This window comes from Corylus avellana, chromosome 5, assembly GCF_965113065.1.
Source record: "Corylus avellana chromosome 5, dhCorAvel1.hap1.2, whole genome shotgun sequence".
Classification (NCBI taxonomy): domain Eukaryota; kingdom Viridiplantae; phylum Streptophyta; class Magnoliopsida; order Fagales; family Betulaceae; genus Corylus; species Corylus avellana.
Genome location: NC_142494.1, coordinates 24,192,913 through 24,217,720, shown reverse-complemented (window position 1 = coordinate 24,217,720; position 24,808 = coordinate 24,192,913). Strand labels below are relative to the sequence as shown.

The following is a 24,808-nucleotide window of genomic DNA, read 5'->3' as shown; positions in this document are numbered from 1 at the left end:
TGGAGTCATTAATAAAACAAAACAAAGAAGAGAAACCATTTTTATAAATATTTTAAAGGGATATAAAAATTGGAGAAAACATGAGGACACGTCATCTAGAATTTGGCGGTTGAGAGCAGCCCAACTGGTTTTCAGTCCTCAAACTGTATCAACCATCCTCTCCTGTCTACACTCTTGGATAGACTCAAAGCACTGCTCTGTAAGACAAAAATGAAAGCAATATCAGCGCCCAGAGGAGGAGCCATCCTCTGCTCCCACACCCACCACTTCACTCTCTGCAACCGCCTCTGCTTTCTCTCCCTCCATCCCAGCTGCCCACCGCGACCTCATGGTCTCCACCTCGCACGATCATGCCGCTTCCTCGCCCACTCTACACCCCTTTCTCCCAAACCCCACCGTTTCATCCTCCGAGCTGCCGAGTCAACCCAGCCTGCCTCGCTCTCCTCGTCCGCCGACAAAACCGTCATCGCCGACGCCGAATTCTCGCTCGCAAAGGTACCGGCACGCCTAGTATTGAAGTGGATGAGTTTGCAAAGTCTATATAAATGTGAAATTATTATTACTGTAAAGTCAATAAGGGTTTGTGACTGATTTTTTGCAGGTTTCATTTGGTGTTATTGGCCTAGGTCTTGGGGTTACACTCTTGTCGTGAGTGATTTATATATAATCTTTGAGATATATATATATTACAACATTTTCATATTCTAATAACACAGAGTCGTCCAATGCCATTCTATTTGCAATCTGTAGGTATGGGTTTGGGGCTTACTTTAATATCCTCCCAGGATCTGAGTGGTCAGCAATAATGCTAACATATGGCTTCCCTCTTGCAATTATTGGCATGGCTCTCAAGGTAAATTGATATATTTAAAGATTACCCCATTAAACCTTCAACTGCATACTATTATTTGCTTACTTTGTAGAGATTTGGCAATGCAGACGTAATTTTGAATCTAGAAAATGAGAAAGATAATAGGTATAAGCAGCAGTCTCCTCATTATCAAATTTTAGAATGCTTAATAGTCACTCCTACTTCTTACTGCTCTACCGTTAGAGATATATAGCATATCAGCTATGTTTTAGCTGCTGAATAGTTCAAAATTAAGTTCTACTCTCATATGAGTACTCAACTTTTACTTTCTCGTCTTAATTCCATTGAAAAAAAAAATGCTTTGAGAAACTTGTGGAATTCATTTAGAGAACATCGACGATAATCTTATAAACCAATGAGGACATCCTAGAATTTTAGGCTATAAAAAAAATAATAATAATAAATAAATAAATAACAAAAATCCTTGAATTTATATCTGTGCACGAAGGCTCATTGAAAACATAACTGAAATTTAGTTTTGGAGGCTCAAAAAATTAAAAAAAGACTCAGAAGCTCCTGCCAAAATCCAATTGGAGATGCTGCCCACAATGACCTTATGGGGTATGAGCACCCAATCTTGCAAAACATGGACTGGCAACCTACTCTGGAAAGAAACGACATTAAAAGGTGGGATTGATCTGCCATTGAACTGTTACTAATAATCCTACGCTGAAGGTGATACTTTGCAGGAAGGTATATTGACATGGATTGTAACATATTTAGGCCATTGTTCCACCATTGATTTTCAACCAATAATCTTAATGTTACTTTTCGGCATAACTATGGATAAATCAAAATGCTATTCTGCATTCCTACTTACCAAAAGCCATTCTTGATTTCCATATTTATTTAACAAAGTTTTATAAGAAATGCTAAGAGCAGTTTTAATTGGCATGTAAAGGGGAAAAAAGTGTAGCAGTCACAGTGATCTGACCATTTTTATGGTGCATAATTTAATTTCTCCACTTGATATTACCTTGACTTGTATTGTTAAAACTACATATCTCTCAAAGATTTTTTTTTTTTTTAAAGAAAATCTATGTAGTTTTCTTGAATTCCTTTTCAGGATGTAGTTATGATAATTTCTTATGTATTAAAATTTCAGCACATTTTTTAATTAATAGTGATGATAATCACTTAATGTGTCTTTGTGACTGCATCATAGATAGCCTTTTGACCATTTTGCAGTATGCGGAACTGAAACCAGTCCCATGCTTGACTTACTCAGATGCTCAAAACTTGAGAGAAGCATGTGCCACTCCAATCCTTAAGCAGGTACTTCAATTCAATCAGCTCACTCTTCTTAGCTTATACAGAATCTTAGCAAATAGTGCTGCTCACAAGGTTCTCCTATAGCTGTTGTAACCGTTCTTTCCTCAGTTTGAGAATTGAATAATGTCATGAACATTTCCAACAGTTAAAAGCTTGATTTTTTTTTTTTTTTTTTTGAATCTTTTGTTCCTTGTGTGTATATACTCATAGCAACATCGTTTTTCTTTTTCTTTTTGGGGAAGGTAGAATATCAAAGCCACATGTTTTGTGATTTCTATATCTTTTGAATATAAGGCGATTGCAATGAGTATACGCTCAACATGTTGTCTTGATGCTGACTGAGAACAAATTGAAAAGAGAATGAGAAAAAAAGGAAAGGAATAAGGGTCTTGATAACAATGTTTTTTTGTACATAAGAAGCATGGAAATATGTCATGTTGGGGAGATAATCTTTGTGAACATAAGCATTCAAGTTGATGTCCCTTTGAGACCCTTTGATCACTCAATTTTCAGTGAATTTCTGTCTTTAATGAAAATGTGGTGTAGATCTGTATCATGCACATCATTACTAAGCCTTGTCCCATTTTGTACTAACCTTATGCTCGAACATGTTTGAGTTTGTACTGATTACTCCGTATCATTACTTGATATATATCTTTTGAACACTTACTTATCAAAAAAAAATATATATCTTTTGAACACTTGTATCCAAAGTGAAAATTCATACTGTATTTCGCTTGATCTTGCCCAAATAATTTTATGTATGGTTTGCCTTTTTTGCATATTTAATAGGTCAGAAATGATGTTATAAGATATCGCTATGGGGATGAGCAGCATTTGGATGAGGCATTGAAACGGATTTTTCAGTATGGTCAAGTATGTTCTCTAATATCACTTATACTACGCAATTTGTGTTTTTGATTAATCCTCAAACTTAAATGTATTTTAAAAATCCATGATGCATAAAACTATTTTTTCACCCTTGAAAATTTCCAAATTGATATACTACCGAGGCATTTTTCTCTCCTGTTGTTTCAAGCTTCTTAACCATTTCCTACCTCAACCTTAAAAAGGAATCAAGAGTACAGTTCCATTGTCAATCCTGCTTTTACTCTTATTCATCCTTGACATATGAGAATACATATTTTTAGGCAATATCTGATGAAGGATCTCACACATGCTTCAGTAAAAAGTGAGATATGGAGACAAATTATATGAAAACTATTGTCTAGTGCTTCATTTGATAACAAATTTAAATAGCTGTTCACAAACTTCGTGATTTGGACTGGCTGCTTTAAATATGAATAAAGCAAACTGAGACAAAACTGTAGATGCTCTGGGGCACTTGGGTTGAATTTTTTTTTTTTTTTTCAATCTCATTGTCAAGCCTTTTCAATTATTTATAGGTAATACATAATATGTGTATTTGCATGCATGTGTGTGTACATGGATATTCATCTTGTTTGAGAAACTTGCCTTATGGGTCAAAGAAATATTTTCCTGTTGTATCCTATTGGTGGGTTTTCTTTTTTTTATGCTTTGGTAAGTAATGTTATTACCAAAAGAAAAAATATATGCAACAATGCTCAACACAAGCAGTGGGGTCCCTGATCCCTATTGCACCTTAGAAACATGCCCCTCCATTCATGGGAGGCCAACAACCTGGAGTTCTCTCACAAACTTTGAGATTAGGCTCTCCTAAAATCACAAGCTACAATAATAAATACAATAAAACAGTTCAAGCACACAAGTACATTCAGCAAGTCCAATTACTCTCACAGCTCGAGAGTTTAGTTAAGCTATGGAGGTTTGCTGAATTCTTTCCGTTCCAGTCCCACTTTGGTGCCTTTGGAAGAGTCTTTCCCAGTCTTTCCTTTTGTTATCTTCCTGAGAAGACACATCTTTTCTAGAATGCTTAAATTCCACCTGTCCAGAAGAGCTCAAACCCTCTTTCACTTTGTAGGAAGATAGAACATCAAACATATTACTACTGCCACCATTTGTTTGACAATTATTAGCATCTTTTACACTGTCTTTACTCTTGTTAGGTTTTTAGTGTTGGCAAATTCAATGTCAAAACATCTTTGGGTGTAAGTTTTAAGTCTAGGGTTGAGTCAGTGCATTTTTGGAGCTGGAAGAGTGAAAAACCAAGAAATTGAAGATCTCATTCGAACGAGACCAGGTTTGTTCAAATGAGATTTTGTGCCGAGTTCCAGAATACTTCGGCTGTTGTCCTGGTCGCATCCCAACTGAACGGAGGATCAAACATAGTTCCATATAGTTCCATTTGCAAATTCATTCGATGTCTATTCAAACGGGAGGATCACATAATGCTTCGGTTGGAGTGTCATTCGAAGTTTGTTCGAACGTTGCATGTTCAAAAATGAGAAACTCTAGATCTCGTTCGAACGAAATTTGCGTCAGATCGTGAAAATTCTAGCCAACTTCGTCTAGAAAGTTTTGTTTTCTCCCATCTATATAAGCCTCACATACCACAACTTCCATACACCAAGAGAGGCATTATTCCTTTGTCGCGAGAGAAGTTTATCATTATTCTTGAGCCTATACACAGATCATAAACTTTTTGTAGTTTCTTCTTTACCAAATCAAACCACAGAAGAGCCTGCAACTACTGAAGTTTCGACTTTGAAGCATACAAGGTTTATTCGTGAAGGTGATCCATATAGAAGGACAAAGGTTCTAGAGCTACTGCGGTGAGAGGTGAATGTGTCGTTTACTGGGGTATGAGATTGGGTCACCAGAGTTACAAAGGTTTTGTAAGCAGAAGAATCTGTAACTTAAGTCTTCTACAGTAGATGCCTTTAAGGTTGGCTGGCCCTCAGAGTGGTTTTAATTTGCGGAGTTCTTCAAAAGTTTTCCACTTCGTTATCAAAATCTTTGTGTTGATTTTTATTTTTTTATTGCTTTCTTGATTTTGGTATTGATATCTGTGGTGGTTGGATTGAAAGTTGATAAGTTATTAATCTTGATTATTGTTGATTGACATATTGACTTTTTGTTACAACTTGGGGTCTAAATCATATTTTTTTTAAGTCTCAACCTCACTAGGATTTGTCTCTACTCCTTTCTGCTTTCTTTTCCACTCAATATTGTCTAGCGTTTGTCTAGTCTTTCTTTCCCTCCACTCTTGCTTAGGTTGGTCTTATTTTGCTTTTGGATGCAAACTAGCATTTGTAAAGCTTTTTTTTAGAAGCATGCCCAAAGGACTTGCAGCTTCCGCATTTGGGAGGTCACTGTGGCATTTCAATACCAACTTCAGAGACTTTACCATACCCAGTTTCAGATTCATGGATATAGGAATCTCCTGGTCTCCTTCAATCTCAACATGGATGTGAGCAAAATTGACCCTACTCCTGGTAGAGAGGGTCCACAATAATGCTGCCAATGTAACTTAGCCGCTCATCCCACAGTATTCCAATAGGAGCATCATACAATTTTAACCAAATCAGGATCTTTGTAAAGGTGCACGTCTTCTATATGGTACGTGGTTGCCATTTCTTAACAATTAAGAGTTTACCAGCAGTGTAGTATGGCCCCTCACTAAGAATCTTGCCCATTGCTTCCCCATCCCAGGCCTTAAAGATGTAAAAACAGTAAAACATAAACAACATCTATGTAAAATCTAGGGAGTAATAATTGGGAGGGCAAATTATTATTTTTTTGTTGCTATTGGAACTTTTGTAATATTTTTCAAATCTTTGGGGGACCCGTGCCATGTCTTCAATTGTCAATCTGTAAATATAACAAGGATCTGGCCACAGCTTTAAGCCTGTGGGACTTTTGGGGCTGTCTACCCCAGAATCTGCCCCTGCCTGCAAAAGGTACAATGCCCTCAAAAGAAGCAAGTTGCCTGCTTATTTGAGTTGTTGCAACCTTTTATGTCTCTTTATTTATTTTTTTTACCGCCCTTTTTTTTGGGAGGGGGGTAAATGAAAGAGTATATGGCAGAAAACAACCAGGAGATGAGCTTAATTTAAAGGTACATTATTTATGTGCACAATGTGCTCGTGTTTGGTGTATTCACCATCATTTTTGTCCACATCTTGTTCAAGTAGGACGTCTGCTTTTTTTCCTTTTTATATTTTTCGTGTATCTAATGAAATATTAAGGATGCAACTGATGTGAAATATAAAAAGCATTGGAGGAAACTCTAGTTTAAGTGGGACCAAACTAACTCATGTAAAATAAAAGAAGTGGGGACCAAGCTCTAGTTTTCTTTTTTCTTTTTTTTTTCTGTAATGGAATCTTTTTGCTTACAGGGGGAATAAAAGAACTCATGTGAAATATAAGAAATGTTATTTTTATTTTTTTGGGTGTCCAATTTATTAGGCACATGAAACATAAAAAAGTGGTATATAAACCCTAGTGTAAGTGGAGGCCACTAAGAAATCATAATTTTGTTGACACATTAATTTGGATATGTTGGTAATTAGATAAATAATGTAAGATATATTGCAGGGGTGCAACTACCCCAAGCACCCCCCCTCAAATGCCTCTGTAATCCTTATAAAATTAAATTTGTTACCCCCCAAAAAATTTTCTTTTAAGTTTTACCCCAAATCTAAAATTCTAGTTCTGCCCATGTCGTGGGTTTTCTAGTTGGTCCGTACTCTTGCCCATGGATATGCTTTGACATCAGTTTCCTCTGCTGTTTTTCTCAGGGTGGAGGAATTCCACGGAGGAGTGCTCCTGTTCTACAAATGATTCGTGAAGAAGTATGCTTCCTTGACTTTTATTTTTATTAACTATATTTTTTGTAATAACTTATGAATGTTCTGCCATACACAAAAATTTCTAACTAAATCAATGTCATTGGTGGCTACTTCTTTAGTCATTAGCAAATAATTCTTCTGTTGAGGAATTGGTACATTTCAAGATGAGTTTTCCAATCATGCGCAAGAGAAGGTTTTTCAACCTTTTGCTTGCTCAATTATATTTTGGCATCGTGCATTTATATAGAGATGTTGAGCCTTCAGTTGTCTGAGGCGCTCAAATTTTGATATGATGATATCTCTTGCGTATTTCACTGCTGGCTTCTCTAGAACTCATTCCATGGTCTATCTGTTATGCACTGTGTTGTTACTTGAGACTGTTTGCCGTTTAACAGGAGCCTTGCTTACAGAATTAGTTCTTCTAGATAATGCTTTTGATTGATTGGTATCTGTATGTGATGACCAGTACCCCCTTTTCTGTTGCCTTATTTTGCTACAATCTCTTAGGTCACAGAAGATGGTAAATACTGTTTAATCCTGGTGTTTGAAGCCAAAGCTCTGCAGTTGTCAGATTTTGAAAAAAGACAGGTAAAATAATTCTCCGAGCTTGTAGGATTTTTTTTTTTTTTGGGTATATGTGAATCATGAAAATCATGTAAAATTGGACCCTTGCACTTCATAATTTTGTTTGTAATCTTAATGCAAGAATAATAGAATATAAATGCATACTAATTTCTTCATTTTCAATTATGGGTTTAGGCAAAATTTGCTTCTTTCTTTGGACCGGGGATCACAGCTGAAGTTGGTAAGCATTTCATGTTTAAAATACTTTGATTGATTTAAATGAAAATCTTAAAGGCTTGAAAAGCACAAAATTTGTTACATGGAAAACCTAAGTACTATAAACTTGTGCATTCAGGAAAGAGTGGGAATGATGATCTATTTGAAATCCGACTTATTTCCAACTCCAACTCCAACCCCAACCCCAATGCATCTCCTTAGCGCAGTGTATGATGGACTTTAATCTAATTCTGCTATCTGGTTTTGGCTTCACAAGTCCCTTGTAAAGTTTTGTATAATGTTTAGAATCAGCTGGGATAACATTATTATAACAAAATCAAATTTTTGAAGAGGAATATATACAAAAGCAGTTGGGAAGATGGATGACTGGAGGCTGCAAGCCTGCAACTGCATGCTGTTGTGGTAATTCACTCATGCTAACTTTTTTTTTTTAATTTTTAATTTTTTATTATTATTTTTTTAAAATTATTTATGATCATTCTAGTAACAAGCTACTGTGGATGAATGTATTCATACACTACAAGCGTTTAACACATATAGGGCGTGTGTTTCTTGACATTAGGGTACATGCAACTATCCTCATTATTGACTTGAGAGAAGTGTTATAAACTCCTACTCCAACACTCTAAAGTGCACACTTCTTGACATGACATTGAAAATTATGATTATATCCAAAATTTGATAGTGATCTATCACTTCTTGATGTGGTACTGAAAATTTTCAATAGATTCAAAATTCAATAGTAATCAATCTAAAATTTAACGGTAATTGTAGTGCTATAGAGTGCACTTGAGAATGAGAGAGTGAGTGTAGCATTTCTCTAGGACTAAGACTGACAAAGATCCTCTCAATTTCAAAGAGAAATAATTAGAAGAGTCATTTCAGTGGGTTATATAGTGACTTAGCTTGATTGAACAGTAGTGGAATAATGGGCTAGAAAATAGGAAGATTATGGCCGCAAGAAGTGGGCCAAGTGATGTATTGAAACCAAAACATGATAATGGGAAATAAATATATCTGTCCAGCCCAAATACATTGTTTGTGGACAGTGGCTTCTTGAAATAGCTCTTTAAAACTCACAAACATTCTGACAATGTCGGGCACAACAAATCACTAGCATCATTGCCACCGATCCCCGCACCCAATTCTCCACAACGTGAAACGACACAATCTGTCTGGAAGCCGCCGGGGCTTGCCAAAGGAATAGTCACATAACAAGAATTCTCTCCAATCCATTATAGATTGGAGGGTATTCGGTTTATAACTAGAATTTCTTTAAAAAAATCTTCGCATAACAAATAGGCCACATGTCTTAATAAAAAATAATAAAGTATTAATTAAAACTTAAAAAATGAATAAAAACTAAAAAAAAAGGATGGCGGCCGGCAACCCCATAGGGGGTGGCCGGCCACCACGGCTGGACCTGGGGTGGCTTCGACTGGTCTGGGGTGGCCAAAGCCACTCCAGGTCCAACTATGGCCGGCCACCATTTTTTATTATTATTATTTTAGTTTTTATTTATTTTTTAAGTTTTAATTTATTTTTTTATTTTTTATTTTATTGAAATGCCACGTGGCACATTTGTGGTGTTATGATTTTTTTAAAGAAATTCTAACCATGAATTGAATACCCTTCAATCCATTATATCGTTAGCAATAAATTCAACAAATTAAGAACGAAAAGATTTGATTGAAAATCAGGAAAAACACACATATTTCGTTAAAAAAAATTAGAAATCCAAAGGAGTTATTTAAAAACAGACAAAATCATAGGATATCACTTTGATTTTTTTCCACCATTCTTCCTCTTCTTCCAAATTTTAACACAAATAATAAACAGGTTGTAGATTGAGAGAACAAACATTACATTATATGAGTCATTGATGCACGTGATATTATATAATCGATTAATTATAATGAGCAGTTCACAGGCTGTTGGGTTTATGTGTGAGAGAGAGAGAGAGAGAGAGAGAAGGAGAGTTGATGAGAACCATTCCATTTCCATGGCTGAGGCAGAAACAAAAGTATGCACGTGAACCCCCAAGCTGTCAGCCCATCTAAACCACAACAAAAACAGAACATATAACACAACACATGAGCAACACGAATTAACCAGAAAGAAAACAAGCGGCATAGGAGATAGGACCCCATCCCTTCATGATTGCTCTCATTTTTTTCCTACGGGTCACACTCACCGGCCCTGCTAAATCCCTGAAAAAGAGAGAGGAGAGAGAATCTCCCCAGCCTAATATTCTTTATCCTTTTTCATCAGCACCCATTGAGATGAGTTAGAAAGATATTATTCTTTCTTGGTTTGCGTTTCTCTCTCTGCCTTTTTCTTCTCATCGATATCCACGACAAGCACCCAGCTTGCCTCCACATTTGCTCTCCTTTCTTCTTTCTCATCGCTTCCTTTTCTCTTCTTGTTTCTTCTGTGTCTCTTGTTTCTTTCACTTCCACCTGCGCGCACTCCATCCATATACACTCACATCAATGTCACGTTTTATTCTATCTTTCTCAACCAAATTATCTCATTATATGTACTTGGCTGCCTAAATTAGGAAATATATATATCAACATGAGCTTAATTTTCCACATAAATTCAGGGAACAACTGCATTTACTCTTTGTGGTGACATCTTTGTTAGCTAGCTAATGTCATTATGTCAACGCCACCCCGACTCAAATATAAATTTTAGAATTCAGCCTCAACTCAATTTCTATAGAGAACCTCAAGCCCTCTAACCAAAGTTCGAGTAATATTATTTAGTAGGTTGCATTCAAATTTTCATACATACAATTGAGCTGAAGAAATAGTGAATTTTTTTTTTTTTTTTTACAAGTGCAGATTCTGATTTTCAGTATTACATCAACAAATTGTTTAACAGTCGTATAACAGTCTACTAAATACCATTACATTTTTGTACGAGCATAATTTGATTTTGAGCGGCCCCAAGTTCATTGACATACAATTTTATGCGGCCTAAAGTAATAAGAGAAGAATTATCAAAGTTAATGATCCAAGATTAATTCCAAGAAATTAAGCTACTACTTCTCTTTTTTTTTTTTTTGTTGCCTAATTTGACTCCTACAATTTACTTATTTGACATTTTGTTGATGAAATAAAGAGGTAGTAAAAGTGTCCACTTCATGGGGTGAAAAGCATGGGGACACAAAGATATAAATATCTGATAATGTTTACTGCTAACGCTTTTTCCAGTTAATTAAGTTACATATATCATATCTAAACAGATAAATAATGGAAATTTTACCTACTCAGTCAAAGAAAACTTACCTTTTCATTTCAAAAAAAAAAAAAAACAATTTTTTTTACCTGTTACTTGCAGTTAAATCTCTCTCTCTCTTCTTTAGGTCTCAATTATTGTGATCTATATATCCATATGCAAACTTCTTTGGGGCATCGTTTTCCCCCTTTTTACCGCATCCAATTATTTATTATTTGTTTATTCATCTGCACACCAGATGGTACTTTCTCAGGTTCTCTTTTTTTTTTTTTTCCTCTAAGCATTGCGTTAACAATCGCAACGTACCAAACAAGGCTGCAGCATACCTGAGGACTCCATATAAATGACAAATTCTCCATAGCTGGAGGTACAATTTACTGCTATCAAGTGTCAAGGTCTTATCGTGTGTCTCTTTTGTGGATGCACATGCAGTAAAAATGATACCCTAAATAGCTTTTGCGCAGTACAATCATCATCTTTTATGATCAGCTCTGAAACGCATGACTAGTGTTTCAAAAAGAGGAAAGACAACTAAAACAGTGATAAGGCATTTTCATTGAGAGAACCCAAATAATCGAAATAAAAGTGATGACACAAAATCTAAGGCTACAAATTTCTTTCATTTGGGTCCAAGAATCTCCAGTGGCTTCACATACAACAAACAGAAGATTGCCAAAAAAAAAAAAAAAACCCATTAAGAAAAAAGGGTAAATGTAAATTCAGTGAAATGGTAATTCTACTGTGTCTTTTTAATTAATGTTTTTTTTTTTTTTTTTCTTTCCCCTGGAAGTACCTAAAGAAGAAGGTTTCACAAAAGCTACAGCATAGACGACAGAAGGCCACTTGGGGGTAGAAACATAATAGGGACCAAACTAGCTAGAGCCTAGAGGGACATGTGCAGTGCAGATCAAAACTAGAGGACCTAGATAATCTATTTAGCTCCCCACCTTTGAAAGGGTACAGTACAATTATATGACACCAATCATGAAACTTGATCTTGGATCTCCCATCTTGAGAGATGCACCACTAATTTGAAAACATAAAAAAAAACAAAAACAAAAACAAAAACAAAAAGTCTATCTTTTTGGGGAGCGGGAAGAAAACAGGGTTAGAGATTTCTAACAATTTTATTATTTGAATAGCTGTAATAAATGTAAAAAAATTGTTTCAACATGTTAAGACAGATAGGTTTTATAGAAGTTGTCTTATATTTACTGTTTGTATAGCATTCTAGACAAGAACACTGTTGGAAATATGAATCTAATTAACCAAGAGGATGCAGAACATTAGAATTAGGCCGAAGAAAGTCTAACATTAGGCTGAATATATAGTTTGGCATGATAATACCAAAATGAAAAAAAGAAAAAAAGAAAAAAAGAATCCAAATCTTAAAGAAAGGATGACTGACTTTATTTCAGAACTTTTAGAATGTGATATTTCAGAATCTTGAACCATGTGAAGTATATAAACATACAGTAACAATGAAAGCATGGGACAAGCTATATGTTTCCTAGGTTATTTCACTGTGGTTCCTTTCAGAATATATGTAATTCTAACCTAGAATAAAACTTTTAGTTTAGTGTAAACAAATATGATTATTAATTTATTATTCCCTACTGACCAGTTTGGTTGTCGAGAAACTAGTTGATTCAAAATTTCCCATCCCCCGCCCCCTCTCATCAATAGGGAAAAAGAAATGAATATATAAACGTTTTGTCTATTGCATTATAAATGGTATTTAGCTAATGAAAAATGAAAAACACTTAACATACCTCTTGCTTGGTTTTGATTATTGCACTTGAATTAGGTGAATCTCCGGCTTCAATTCCAAATCTCTTTATTGATCTCTCTATGATGGGAGGGGTGGAAGCAGGGCTAGGACTGCTTGAACTTAGCTCAGGCGGTGTGCTTTGAGTCCCCACATCTCTAGTCATCATACCCTCCATTTTCTTTTCTGATCATCAGTTGAGAAAATAGATTAAACATGATAATTCTAAACAACTCAACTAATCTCTTCATCCCCACATAAAAACTTTCAAATGCACACACTCCTAATTAAATCACAAATTTTAGATTTTGAATTCAATGAACCTGGAATTGGCGATTGGAGAAGTGGAGCATCTTGTGCAGAAGCTGAAGGCGGCTTAGTTTGGAGCTGGCGTGAATGGTGGGAAGGGTAAACAAGAGGAGCAGACATGGTGATTCTATTTGTTAAGTTTCGAAAGGATCTTCCGCTAAGTGTTTTAGCAGAGAGACACTCCATTGGAACCTCCCCGGAAAGAGGGTTGCTTATATATTTTTCTGCTTCATTCCACTTGGAATTCAAAGCAAACCCATCTGGGGATAAGCACTCCCAACTATTAAAGCCAGACCTCGCCTGCAATGCTGCACAAAGCGCGCGGCTTAATCGCCATATATATATATATATGCATCAAAAACAGAGACCATATTAATAATAATAATAATGATTAATTAATTGGTTAGCTTTGTTGTACCTTTAAGGGCAGTGGAAAATGAATATGTGGAAGGGTCGATTTCATCTGCAAGAAATCAATATTCAAAGAAAATTAAGGTGAGTGAATGAATGAAAGAAACGAAAAGAAAAGAAAGAGGTGGCGGGGGGGTATACCTACCTTTTAAAGGGTAGCCAGGAGAAGAAGCGGTGCTTGAAATGGTAATGTTTGATCTGAAAGACCTCGTGTCCTCTCTGAAGCTTCTGATATTGGAAGCGGAAAACCTTCTGGAATTGGTGTTTTCACGGCTGAGGCGTGCCTTGAGGGCCCATTCTCTCAAATTGAACTCTGATTGATCATCCCTTCGACGGGATTGTTCCATGGTGGTGGAGGCCATGAAAGTTGCCTATAACTCGTCCTCAAAGCTTTTACAGTTTCAGCTACTCTATTTTAATTTCTCAATTTGCCTCTTTTTTATATGTGTAACTTTTTTTTTTTTTTAAAGTAACTCGTTGCCACGTCAACCGGAAGATGCCTCAAACAAAAATGTTAGATCGTTAGGTAAGCCTGCATTGTAACTTTGGTCTCTGAGTAGGTATTACTATCGTTAGGTAAGCCTGCATTGTAACTTTGGTCTCTGATTAGGTATTACTATATATATATATATATATATATATATATATATAAAAGTAATGTTACTCATATTTTTATACTCGCACACTTTGACATGGAATTTAAAATTATCATTGGATTCAAAATTCAATAGTGATTTTTAGTATTTAGGTAAAAAAAAAAGTGCATTTGAGAGTGCGTATGGCATTTCTCAATACTAATAATTGCCTTAAATCTTGTGCAAAATTTAGATCGCCACCCCCTCCCATAAGTCGAGCTTCAAACGCTATCTCTTTTTTGAACTTAATGTAGCCGGGGTATGCGGGGCATTTGATGTGACAAATTTGTCGACGTAGTGTTGACACCGTGCACATGACATGTCGAACGTGGTACACAGCAGAAAGACTTATTTGGAGCCTAGATCAATAAAACCTAGGAATTTGATTGTCAAAATTAAAAACTCAGTGAACAAAATTAAAATCAAATAAAAATTTAAGAACTAAATATGATATAGGATCGATCCACATGCACTGTATGCAGAAAAGTAAATTCGGGACATCATGTACGTGGAATTAATGTTGGCTTACGGATCGGCTAAGAAATGACCATTCGATCATTAATTTCTCTTGCAGGCCAAGGAAAAAAAAAAAAAAAAAGGTGCAATAAAATGGTTTTCCCTATTGGGGAACTCCTGTTATGAATTGGTTGGGTAGATGATTGGGTATTTTATGGAAACCTACTGAAATTGGCAGAGAAGAGTCCAGAAGACTTTCAAGACCAAAAATTTGAGTACAAGGTTTGATTCTCTGCAATGGGTAATCTTTGACTCAGAAAATGGTAAACAAGAAAGACAACTAGAGAATACTGGCTACCAAAAAAGCAACTAATTAACAAAGCTTAATAAGGCATGTACGTGCTTCTTTGAATGGCACATTGGCGTTTAATGACCCAATTACTGTTAAAAGACTGAGCAAAATTAATACAAAGAATAAAATTAATGTTGTTAGAGAAAAATATCTTCTGCTGCAATTGCAATTTGCAAAGGACTGAGACCCAACCCCCAAGTAGACATATTTCCAGACAAAGATGGGGTCCCTGAAAGTGTACCGGTTGGTTGGATGAACAGGAACCCCACAGAATCTTGGACACCACCTAAAATTTTTGAATATTTTTGAATTAAGAAAGGTCAAGGACTAGGAGTGCTTCCCTCCTTTGACTTGGCCTTTTGAGAATTGAGAGCCACTTTGATTTGGACACATGGCGGAAGCAGTAGAAGGGTGAGCCCATCTGATTGCCACTCTTGGAGAGTATGGTCTTAAACAGATAATAGATGGAGTAGATATGATTGTTGGGTTGTTTTCAGCGTGGGCTGGACTCTGGAAAAAGAGTGGATAGCAAGAAAGGAGTGGGCGATGGTGGTGGGGTGTGGTGGGGGGGACGGTTTAGCGCGGGGACTCCGGATATCCATGGCTTCCTGCTTCTGCTTCGGCTTTCTGCATGTGCATGTCATCATCGTCGTGAAAATGAGCGAGGTCCTCACAATATAGGAGCAGGGGCGGGGGGGTCCCACATGGGGCTCATCATGGCCGTCACTTTTTGTCTGATGCGCATGCAACGTAGGTTTCACGAAAGTGAGAGGTTCACTGTAGGGTGTCAGCTTGGGTCCATCCTGCTTCATTTAATCTCTAAAGCTTTTTTTTTTTTTTTTTTTCTTTTCATCGAGATATCTTTCACCTTGAATCTTAATCTTATCTTTGGTTGCTCTTTTTAATTTTAATTTTTTTCTTTTTTCCAAAAAGAAAAGAAAAAGTTGAAGGGAATTATGACACATTGACATCAGTCCCTTCATTCATGCATATTGTCCTACATCTTTCTGAAATGTCAAATCAGCAGTTTTTCTTTGATTTTTTTTTTTCAAAGAAATATACACGTGCTGTAAATTGATTAAATCTGCATTAGATGATTTCCAGGTGATTGCCAAATGGAAATCATCCTCAATACATGTTTTGACATTTTCAAGTACTTTTATCTTCAATTATAGGAAAATAATTGTCTAATACAGTTGAATGGCACTTTAGCTATGTTTGGCAAGGGAAAGTCTCGTACAGTTCCAGCTACAGTGCCAACTGACACGTGGCTGACTTTTTTATCTAAATTTTTTTAAAAAAAAAAAAAAAGCAAAAAGCAGGAGAACGCTGGGGTGGTTCCGGCCAAAATGGGGTGGCCGGACCACCCCATTTTTGGCCAAGCGGGTGGCTCCCAGGCCGATCTAGGGGTGGTTCGACCACCCCCGTGGTCAAGGGGGTGGTCTGGCCACCCCCTTGGCCAAAAAAAAAAAAAAGGGAACGGGTGCATTTGGGGGTGGCTGGACCACCTCCAAGGGGCTGGGGTAGTTTCGGCCACCCCATACGGCCGGTGTGGGGTGGCCGAAACCACCCCCAGCCCCTTGGGGGTGGTCCGGCCACCCCCAAATGCACCTGTTCCCTTTTTTTTTTTTTGGCCAAGGGGGTGGCCGGACCACCCCCTTGGCCACGGGGGTGGTCGGCCAAGGGGGTGGTCTGACCACCCCCAGATCGGCCAGGGGGTGGCTGGAGCCACCCCCTTGGCCAAAAATGGGGTGGTCCGGCCACCCCCATTTTGGCCAAGTCAGCCACGTGTCAGTTGGCACTGTAGCTGGAACGGCACTCCAGCTACAGTGCGGGGCTCTTCCCTTGCCAAACATAGCTTTTGAGTGCATGCTAATTATCATAATTGCAAAGAAGAGGCAAGAGTATAGACAATTTATAACCAGATTTTTCATATGTTCCATGAAATCTACCAAATATACTTGCTATTCGGTGTTACAAGCATAAATACCACATGTTGCCAAAGGCGACCGGGTACCCCCATTTATCTGTACTGGTTCAAAGTCGGGGAAATTACAAACCCAGAGAGTTTTAAGACCTGATAGTGTCAAGAATTATTATGATGGAGTTTCATCCAAATCAGACTCTATCTTGCAACAGATAAGCAACTTATTATGCAGTCTCATATCACCGCCAATGTTGTTGAATGCTCTGGCTGAGTCCTGCAGTAGATAACCTTAAGACTTGATGCATGCTCCAAAAGTGGGGAAGCTAATGGAGGCAGGCCGCATAGCAGAGGTGGCTTTGTGTTTGTTAAAAGATTTTTATCTTCATAATTCAGAACTCCGTGACAATTACCCAACTGGTTCCCATGATTCTGTACTTCCTGACGTTGAACAAAAAATTAATAATACCAATAAACCCTAATAAAGTCGAGCATAAGATGCAAACCATTTCACTGAAGTCAAAGAGGGGGGGGGGGGGGGGGGGGGGGTGGGGGGGGGGAGAGTGGGTGAATAAAAGAAAAGAAGAAAGAAAGCAAAGGATTTTGCTTTCATACAATCATTTAGTAGGGAGAATTCTGCAAGTAAATGGGTCATTAGTATCAGTCATAAAACCTAATTTTAATTAATTGCGGGTACAAGGGGGAAACATCTTAACATATACAAACGTAGATTCATAATCCCATAAATCCACAAAACTTATGCATTTAGCAAAATCAAAACCACCTCGCTCATGTTTGCCAATGGAGACATGATCTTATCAAAAGGCCCATTCACTAAATTCATATTTCTAAAGTAAATACCAAGGACTCGAGCATTAATCTTTTGGTCTCAAAAATTATTTTATATACATCTCATGCCAGGGTATGCACAAAACTATGGAGGGATACTCAAAAAGTTTCTCCCTTTTACTGAAGTAACCTGTAAACTTCCGTTTACAGGAGTAAACTGGTGTAACAATTCAAGAAAAAGCGCTAGCCACATCTGCACTATCACCCCAAATTTCGGAGTGATAGCGCAAATGTGGCTAGCATTTTTTCCCGAATCATTACAACCGGAGGGGAAACCACTCCATCTATTCCAACAAAGATCCCTTCAACTTCAAGTTTTGAGCCTTAATATATAATTCTGCTTAAATATCCAGACCCAAATTGGAAAGTTCAAGGTAGAGGGATCTCCACGCCAAATCTGTTCAGGCATCAATCCAACAGTCTGGGGCTTCATTAATTAGAAAAGATAGCTAATGAAAGAAAGCGATCATTGATCTTAGATCTTGCACTTATAAACAAGGGTAGTCTTTCTACCATAAATTCAAAAAATTCCAATCAACCTAAAATAGCTTTCTCAAGGTCTAGATTAATGATTACACATACTTGAAAAAAGTTCCCCATCAGACATACAAATAGTTTCCGGAGGATTGACTAGAATTTCCTAAAGGTTACCAGCCAAGGTAATGGGACAAGATGTCTAAGACTCCAGCCTCCCCCAATAGAAAAGGGAATGAATGATGCATCTCCAAATTTAATTATTCCAATAGAATGGGACTTGTCAAGGACACTCGACGGGTCTTATCAAATGGTGTCTAATAATATGAACAAAACCCAAGCATGAAACCGTCCAAAATCAGAGTTCTATTTCTACCAAAATTGGAGAGTCTTATCTAATTGTTTAAGCTCAAAGGGCCCTCACGAGCAGTTACCACGAACCTAGGACATCAATCTAGCTCTTCGAGTCAAGTGTAGCAAATTTCAGTTTATCATCTTTCTTTCCTCATTCACCATATAAACTATGGCCTTATAACAGCATGTCAACGTATTTCAGAACGTAAAGCAATATATTTACACAATTTCTAGTACCATTTGGAATTGAAAGGCTATCATCTCATCCAAGTTCACCTTCTAAAGCTGTAGAATGTCTGATCCAATAAAAAACGCTGTAATCAAACATACCTTCAAGAGCTCAGCATTAAGGTTCGAGCACCACAAGCCAACTGCAGCTCATGACTCAATCAAATGATGACACCGGAACCATGGTAATCATAGGACGCATGACAACTGACTGAAATTCAGGATAAATGAGTCAAATTCTAAACCAAAATTGGTAGGTTATACTATATTTTACAGACAAAATGTGACAAATCTATGTCAGAATTTTAAAAAAAAAACAAACAAACAAACTTACTGTGTAAACAGAACAATTGATCCAGGAACCCACTCAAACTGGCAGACATCATCTAGAATCCCCTGGTACATAGATGCCCTGAAAATAGCTAGCTTAGATCATAACAAGAAGAGAAAGTACAATATAGGACAAAAATACAGGACAAGCTACTGACCATTAAAAATGATATAATCACCGAGAACCTGAGTAACTTCAGGAAATCGCATACGCATATAAGTTTCCTGGTTAACATAAATAAACATTAGCCAAGAAATGAGGAGAAAAGGAGAGGGATAGGGATGTTAAAGCAGCATGTGGCAGATCAGAAATTAAAAATTATGAAGAACGCAAAAACCTTCACAATAACTGATTTTTGATAGATTGTTAGGCAACTGAGTGCATTTTTATACAGCTTATCCTCTCAGTCTGCCGACAAGGTGCACACTTTTGGCATCGGAAAAATTTTATAGTGGGCTTAAAGATGTCGTAATTGCTCTTCAACTAGATGGTTGTGACTAATTATTTTACTCTTACATCTTTGGTTGATCTACTGAACTTCAGAAGCTAGGTCCTGCATTTCTTGCTTCCTTTTTGGTGCTCTATTATAACTTTCTGTTAGGTTTGCAATGTTTTTTGCACTGTTTATTGAATTATTCCAATCAAATTTATTTTTCAAAAGTCTTCCAATAGGAAAAATCTATACATGTCGCAAAAAGAATGAATTAGAGAATCAACATTTTATAGAAAAATACAAGGTAGTTAACAATCTATAAAGAATACAAACTACTATACAATAAGCTATTAGTGCTTGCTATGCAAGTTAGTACATTTTTCTAAAGCTTGCACCTTCAGTCATCCCACGGGAAATATCCCAGATATACCATCTGTCAAATTATGCAGCATAGCTAGTGTAAGATGCATTGATTAAAATATCTTTTTGAGTTTCTAAATCACATCATTAAAAAAATAGATTTCATTTTTTTCTTGGCTAAACTATACTTGCTGTCCCTGAAATATAGCAAAAGACTTTAGTCCCTAAGTTTTAAAAAGTTCCAAATCGTCTTTGAAATTATGAATGGCAAGTAATTTAGTCTTTCAGCCCAAATTGATGACTATGCCATCACAACAATTGATGATGTAACTCTTTTGAGTGTTTGTCATGTCGTCAACTTTTGAAACACCATTATAACTTATAAGTCTTATTGACAGGACTAAATTGCTCAGGAACCAAAAATATAGTTTAGCCTATTTCATTCATTTCGTAGGTCCAAATTTAACTTCACATGTTCAATTTGATCTGATCAGCTCTTTTATTATTTAAAATTCTAAAGCACTCCTTTACAGATAATTTTAAATAAAGGAATCCAGAGATTACCTTGTCCAAGAATCAAAACAGCGTTCGGAGCCAAAGGAGTAAAATCTTCTATCTTTTCACCAGTGAAAATTGCCTGACTAACTAACAGACAAATAAAAAATAATTAAAATTACTTCTACCCACAGTGAGAGAGAGAGAATGCATGCACGAAGCTCAAATACTCCATTCCAAAGCATGTGCAAACGCTAGGTAAACAAATATAATTATGGAATTACGGAAACCTGAGATTTGCATTAACTTTTCTTCACTCTCATTTCTGCCATTCTCATTAACAGCAGCATCCATGTCAGATACTGCCATCATGTGCACAGAATAACATCCATCTGATATCCAAACAGTTTGGTTTCCTGCAAAACAATGACCTGTGTCATTTAGCTGTGGAGAGCAGAGAAGATAGTGAACAATGACCTCATGGCTTTAGTCAAGGTCAAAAAGGCAAAGATCTAAAAACTTATAATATGAGTGCTCTCTGCTGTTCAGATATAAACCAAGCACAAATGCCAGATTACCCACAAGCCGACCCCTTAATATGAAGATTGTCTGGTTCTATCCTGGTTGCAAGCGCCTCAAAACATCCCCCCCCCCCCCCCCCCCTTTCAACCAAATCGATTAAAATTCACAAGACCTGTGGTCATGAAGCCAACCCCTTAACATCTAGATTGTCCGGTTCTATCCTGGTTGGTTGCACATACCTCAACCCCCAAGCGGCAACTAAATCAGAGTCCCCATTAAAATTCAGAAGACCTGTGGTCAAGAGAGAGAGAGAAGCGTACTAATAGAAACATCAGGAAAAACAGCCAGCTTTTGCACTTCCATAATGTGGGGCAACTGCTTCATGTGACAAGATGAATCTGATCCAATGACAGAATTGGATAGGTGCAATAGGTGTAACTCTCCAACTGAGTCCAAGATTACAAACTTTTTGGGAGATAACGCCTGAATGGAAATTGCCTTTACTGACATCTGTAGCTTTCTTGTAGATGCCGAGGATCCAATCTCACCACTTCTGAATGCCACAAAACATGCACCTCCTTCACTGGAATCTTGTCTCAATTTAATGGAGCTCTGCTTGACTGCAAGTTAAAATGCACAATCAGCTGTAACTACTAAGACATATTGGAAGCAATAGCAATCTAGCTGAATAAAGAAACATGTAATAAATAGTCAGCATACTAATATCTATGGAGGTATCGATGAAACAAGATTTAGTGACCCGTCTACCAGCTAGAGATTTCATTTGGAGAAGAAAATTATGACAGATAGCCCCTAATTAAAGTTTTATTTCTGACAATTAGTAATTTACCATCTAGAGGCATCCTTATGTATTAACCAAAGAACAGCACCTTGCTTAGGTATCACCTGGTCAAAAATACCTAAAAAACAATTTGTCAGCGGAATTTACAACAAAAATATAAATTTGCTATAAGTAGTGTGCGAGTATGTACAGAAGGTTTGACTACAGTCAATTAGCTGTAAAATACAGTAAAACCATGTTTCGGAACATGCAAGCTACAGTATAAGAGAAACTCTAATGGCATCGGGAACTGTAGTAGCACATCATGATACTAAGGTCCTTCAAATGACTCTAGTTAAAAGCAGTAATAAAAGAGAAAGTGATCCGAATGAGTTGATTTTTTTAGATTAAATTTCAAGGTTAACCTCCCAACTAGATACAACGTATCGTTGAATAAATCATAAATAATAAAGAGTTAGATTGAGAAGGTGATTATTGTCTATTTTTTTGCCCTCTATCATAGACTCGTAGTTATCCTTTCTGAATTTAGTATGAGGAATGTGATTTGCACATGACATAGAGAAAAGCTGATCCTTTAATTTGAGCTTTCTGAGGTCATTATAGTAAGTCAAAAAATGGAGTTTGCTGTCGAACCATAGTTTTGGCATTAAGCTTAAAAACCTGACTTCCTATTGTGGGATTTTAATCTTCAGCAAATACCTAGTTTGAAAATGTAAGCATAGCAACTTAAGCATTTTATTGGTTGTGAACTACCATATCCATTTTATGTTTATGATGTTTCAGAAAAATTCCTCATTATCACTTATCAAAAGAAAGATCTCATTGTCTGCAGAAAAAAAGAAAAAAAAAAAAAAAAAAATCTGCTATTAATTTTTATATCATTTTTTTTTCCAATTCATAAAATTTCGTTCATTTGGTGTCTACGGTTTAAACTTCTAACATGATAAACTTCTAACAAATCCTCAAATTCCAACAATGTAATCCATCTTGCCTTTGTGTGGTGTCTTGGGAGGAAAATGAATAATAGACTGCAAGAGGACAGTGGTAGAACTAAAGACGTTTTGTTTTAGAACTTTTTTACATCCCTCCAATGGATCCTCGTTAAGGGATTTAGATTGTACTCATTCCAATTACCAGACTCATAAGAGCCCGGTATTGTTATTTATTGTCACTACCTCCCCGTGTCAGGATTGGGTAATTTGCGCGCCTGCTGCCTTCCTTGGATGTGGTAGCCGTTTCTCAGGCTCCCTCTCCGGAATCGAACCCTAATTCTCCGTCACCCGTCACCACCATAGTAGGCCTCTATCCTACCATCGAAAGTTGATAGGGCAGAAATTTGAATGATGCGTCGCCGGCACGATGGCCGTGCGATCCGTCGAGTTATCATGAATCATCAGAGCAACGGGCAGAGCCCGCGTCGACCTTTTATCTAATAAATGCAACAACTGCTTTAGATATTAATGTACTTGGTTTTCATGATTTTTTTAACCTTCTTTCTCTTTCTAGTTCGGCATTTCTCTTGTATACATCTTATGTACTTGGGTTGTGCATTTTGCGCTTTTCAATGATATCTCATTTGCATATAAAAAAAAAATCCAAAACTTTCATTTCAAACCGTTTTTCCACATAAACTACTTAACAACAGTATTTAGCACATGTAGTTTATTAGTTAGAACATTAGTGTTGCCATGAATGACACTGCAATGATCTCAACCAAATAGTTCTATGATGCAACTCCATTTACTTGAACAAAAGCTAATAACCAATTCCTTTCCAAATTAACCACATTTACTTGAACAAAAGCTAATGATCAATTCCTTTCCAAATTAACCAACACCACCAACACTTGCAATAGAAAGAACAATAATTCAAAGTCAAGGTAACATATAGAATTCGCACACTTACCAGATCGGTAATGCTTATCCACCCTCCCATCCAGGTAACCATTCCGAGTGATCCATGAAGCTCCTTCACCGCCATTTTTGCCACCTCCATGCTTCGCATAATCCTCGCCAATCAGACCATTTGGCAAATGAAATCCTCGACTCTCCAATTTCCCATTTGCCAAATTCATACCCAAATTCGAATTCAAACTCAAATTATTGACTTTCCTAACCCGCCCTTTCACGAGGGGCCTCAAATTGAAAACCCTAACCCCACTTTCCTCCCCCAAAATCAAGAACCCGGACGAGACGCTGATCGAGAAGACGGGCTTCGAGCACTCAATCACAGCACACCTCATCAATTTCAAAACCACCCCGTCCTCGCCACCATCCTCGTCACCATCGTCATCCACAGTTCTCACCGCGAAAACAAAAATCTTCGAGCTCGAAACCGAGTGCATGGCAAAGAAATTGACCGACCCGGAGAGCCGAACCGAAACCCCGTGATTCACATCCACCAAAACCCCCAATTTGTCATCGAACCGAAGGCCTCTCTGATTGCAAACGAGCCGAGCTCTGGCGAACGAGTTGGTCTTCCGCAGTAGAACATAGAACCGGAGTAGCACGGAAGACCCGCCTCTGTACGGACCGGACACAACAAAGAGTGCGCGTGGATTAGGGCTAGGGTTTTGGAGGAGGAGGAAGGTGGAGGAGGAAGAAGGCGAAGGGATTAGGGTTTGGGGGGGAGGGAGCGAGGAGAGGGAGAGAGGGGAGAGGGACGGGTAGAGAGAGAAGGAAGAGTCGGAATGCATGAGGGCGAGAGAGAGGGACTGGGGTTCGAAGAGAAGAGAGGTTGTGAGGGGTGGGAAGGAGGAGATGGAAGGGGTTGGGAGTTTGAGCTTGGAAGCTTCGACAACTACCATTTAGAGACAAACAAAAAACAGCCTTTTTAGTTGGGGAGCCACCTGAGACAGACCACTGAGATTGGCGTTAGAGGAAGACGCATTGAGCTGCAACGAACATCTTCAGGTTTTCGTTTTGGTCAAAGGGACGGGAGATCCAGAATTGTGTATTGTTGTTGGGAGCCTCTCAGACTCTGTTCAAGTCTGTATTTAGGTGGTTGGCAGACCAAAAAATATAAAAATTAAAAAATTAAAAACAACTTTTTCTTTTGTTTTTTAAAAAACTTGGAAGGTGATGCGTCAATATATATATATGTTAAGATAAAATTATTAAAATTTAATGCCCATGCTAAACATGGGATTCTAAACTACTTGAAATAGATAATATATTATATATCAA

At 37.4% G+C, this 24,808-nt stretch overlaps 3 protein-coding genes across 5 annotated transcripts; 1 reads left to right on the top strand and 2 right to left on the bottom strand.

The window, feature by feature from the left end:
• Positions 1–149: 149 nt before the first annotated feature.
• LOC132180422 (uncharacterized) lies at positions 150–8,034 on the top strand. The gene is made up of 9 exons (XM_059593230.2): positions 150–495; positions 602–648; positions 751–853; positions 2,060–2,146; positions 2,936–3,019; positions 6,826–6,879; positions 7,384–7,464; positions 7,636–7,681; positions 7,796–8,034. Exons 1-9 carry the CDS (start codon positions 211–213, stop codon positions 7,876–7,878), a joined length of 870 nt encoding a protein of 289 aa, XP_059449213.2. The 5' UTR covers positions 150–210; the 3' UTR covers positions 7,879–8,034.
• Positions 8,035–9,656: 1,622 nt separating this feature from the next.
• On the bottom strand, positions 9,657–13,821 carry LOC132181062 (mental retardation GTPase activating protein). Its single transcript, XM_059594112.2, has 5 exons — positions 13,554–13,821; positions 13,416–13,460; positions 13,012–13,305; positions 12,693–12,874; positions 9,657–10,136 (listed from the first exon to the last, which is right to left on the bottom strand). The coding sequence occupies exons 1-5, from the start codon at positions 13,768–13,770 to the stop codon at positions 9,945–9,947; spliced, it is 930 nt and encodes a 309-aa protein (XP_059450095.1). The 5' UTR covers positions 13,771–13,821; the 3' UTR covers positions 9,657–9,944.
• Positions 13,822–16,745: 2,924 nt separating this feature from the next.
• Positions 16,746–24,619, bottom strand: LOC132181410 (uncharacterized). 3 transcript variants are annotated; one of them, XM_059594614.2, is made up of 8 exons: positions 23,529–24,617; positions 21,142–21,441; positions 20,590–20,715; positions 20,369–20,449; positions 19,169–19,235; positions 19,015–19,092; positions 18,783–18,891; positions 16,746–17,216 (listed from the first exon to the last, which is right to left on the bottom strand). In XM_059594614.2, exons 1-5 carry the CDS (start codon positions 24,427–24,429, stop codon positions 19,207–19,209), a joined length of 1,437 nt encoding a protein of 478 aa, XP_059450597.2. In that variant the 5' UTR covers positions 24,430–24,617; the 3' UTR covers positions 16,746–17,216; positions 18,783–18,891; positions 19,015–19,092; positions 19,169–19,206. The 3 variants fall into 3 exon arrangements, with proteins under 3 accessions (XP_059450597.2, XP_059450599.2, XP_059450600.2); XM_059594616.2 differs by having other exon boundaries at positions 16,746–17,207; XM_059594617.2 differs by lacking the exons at positions 16,746–17,216; positions 18,783–18,891; positions 19,015–19,092 and having other exon boundaries at positions 20,369–20,445; positions 23,529–24,619.
• Between the last annotated feature and the right edge of the window lie 189 nt (positions 24,620–24,808).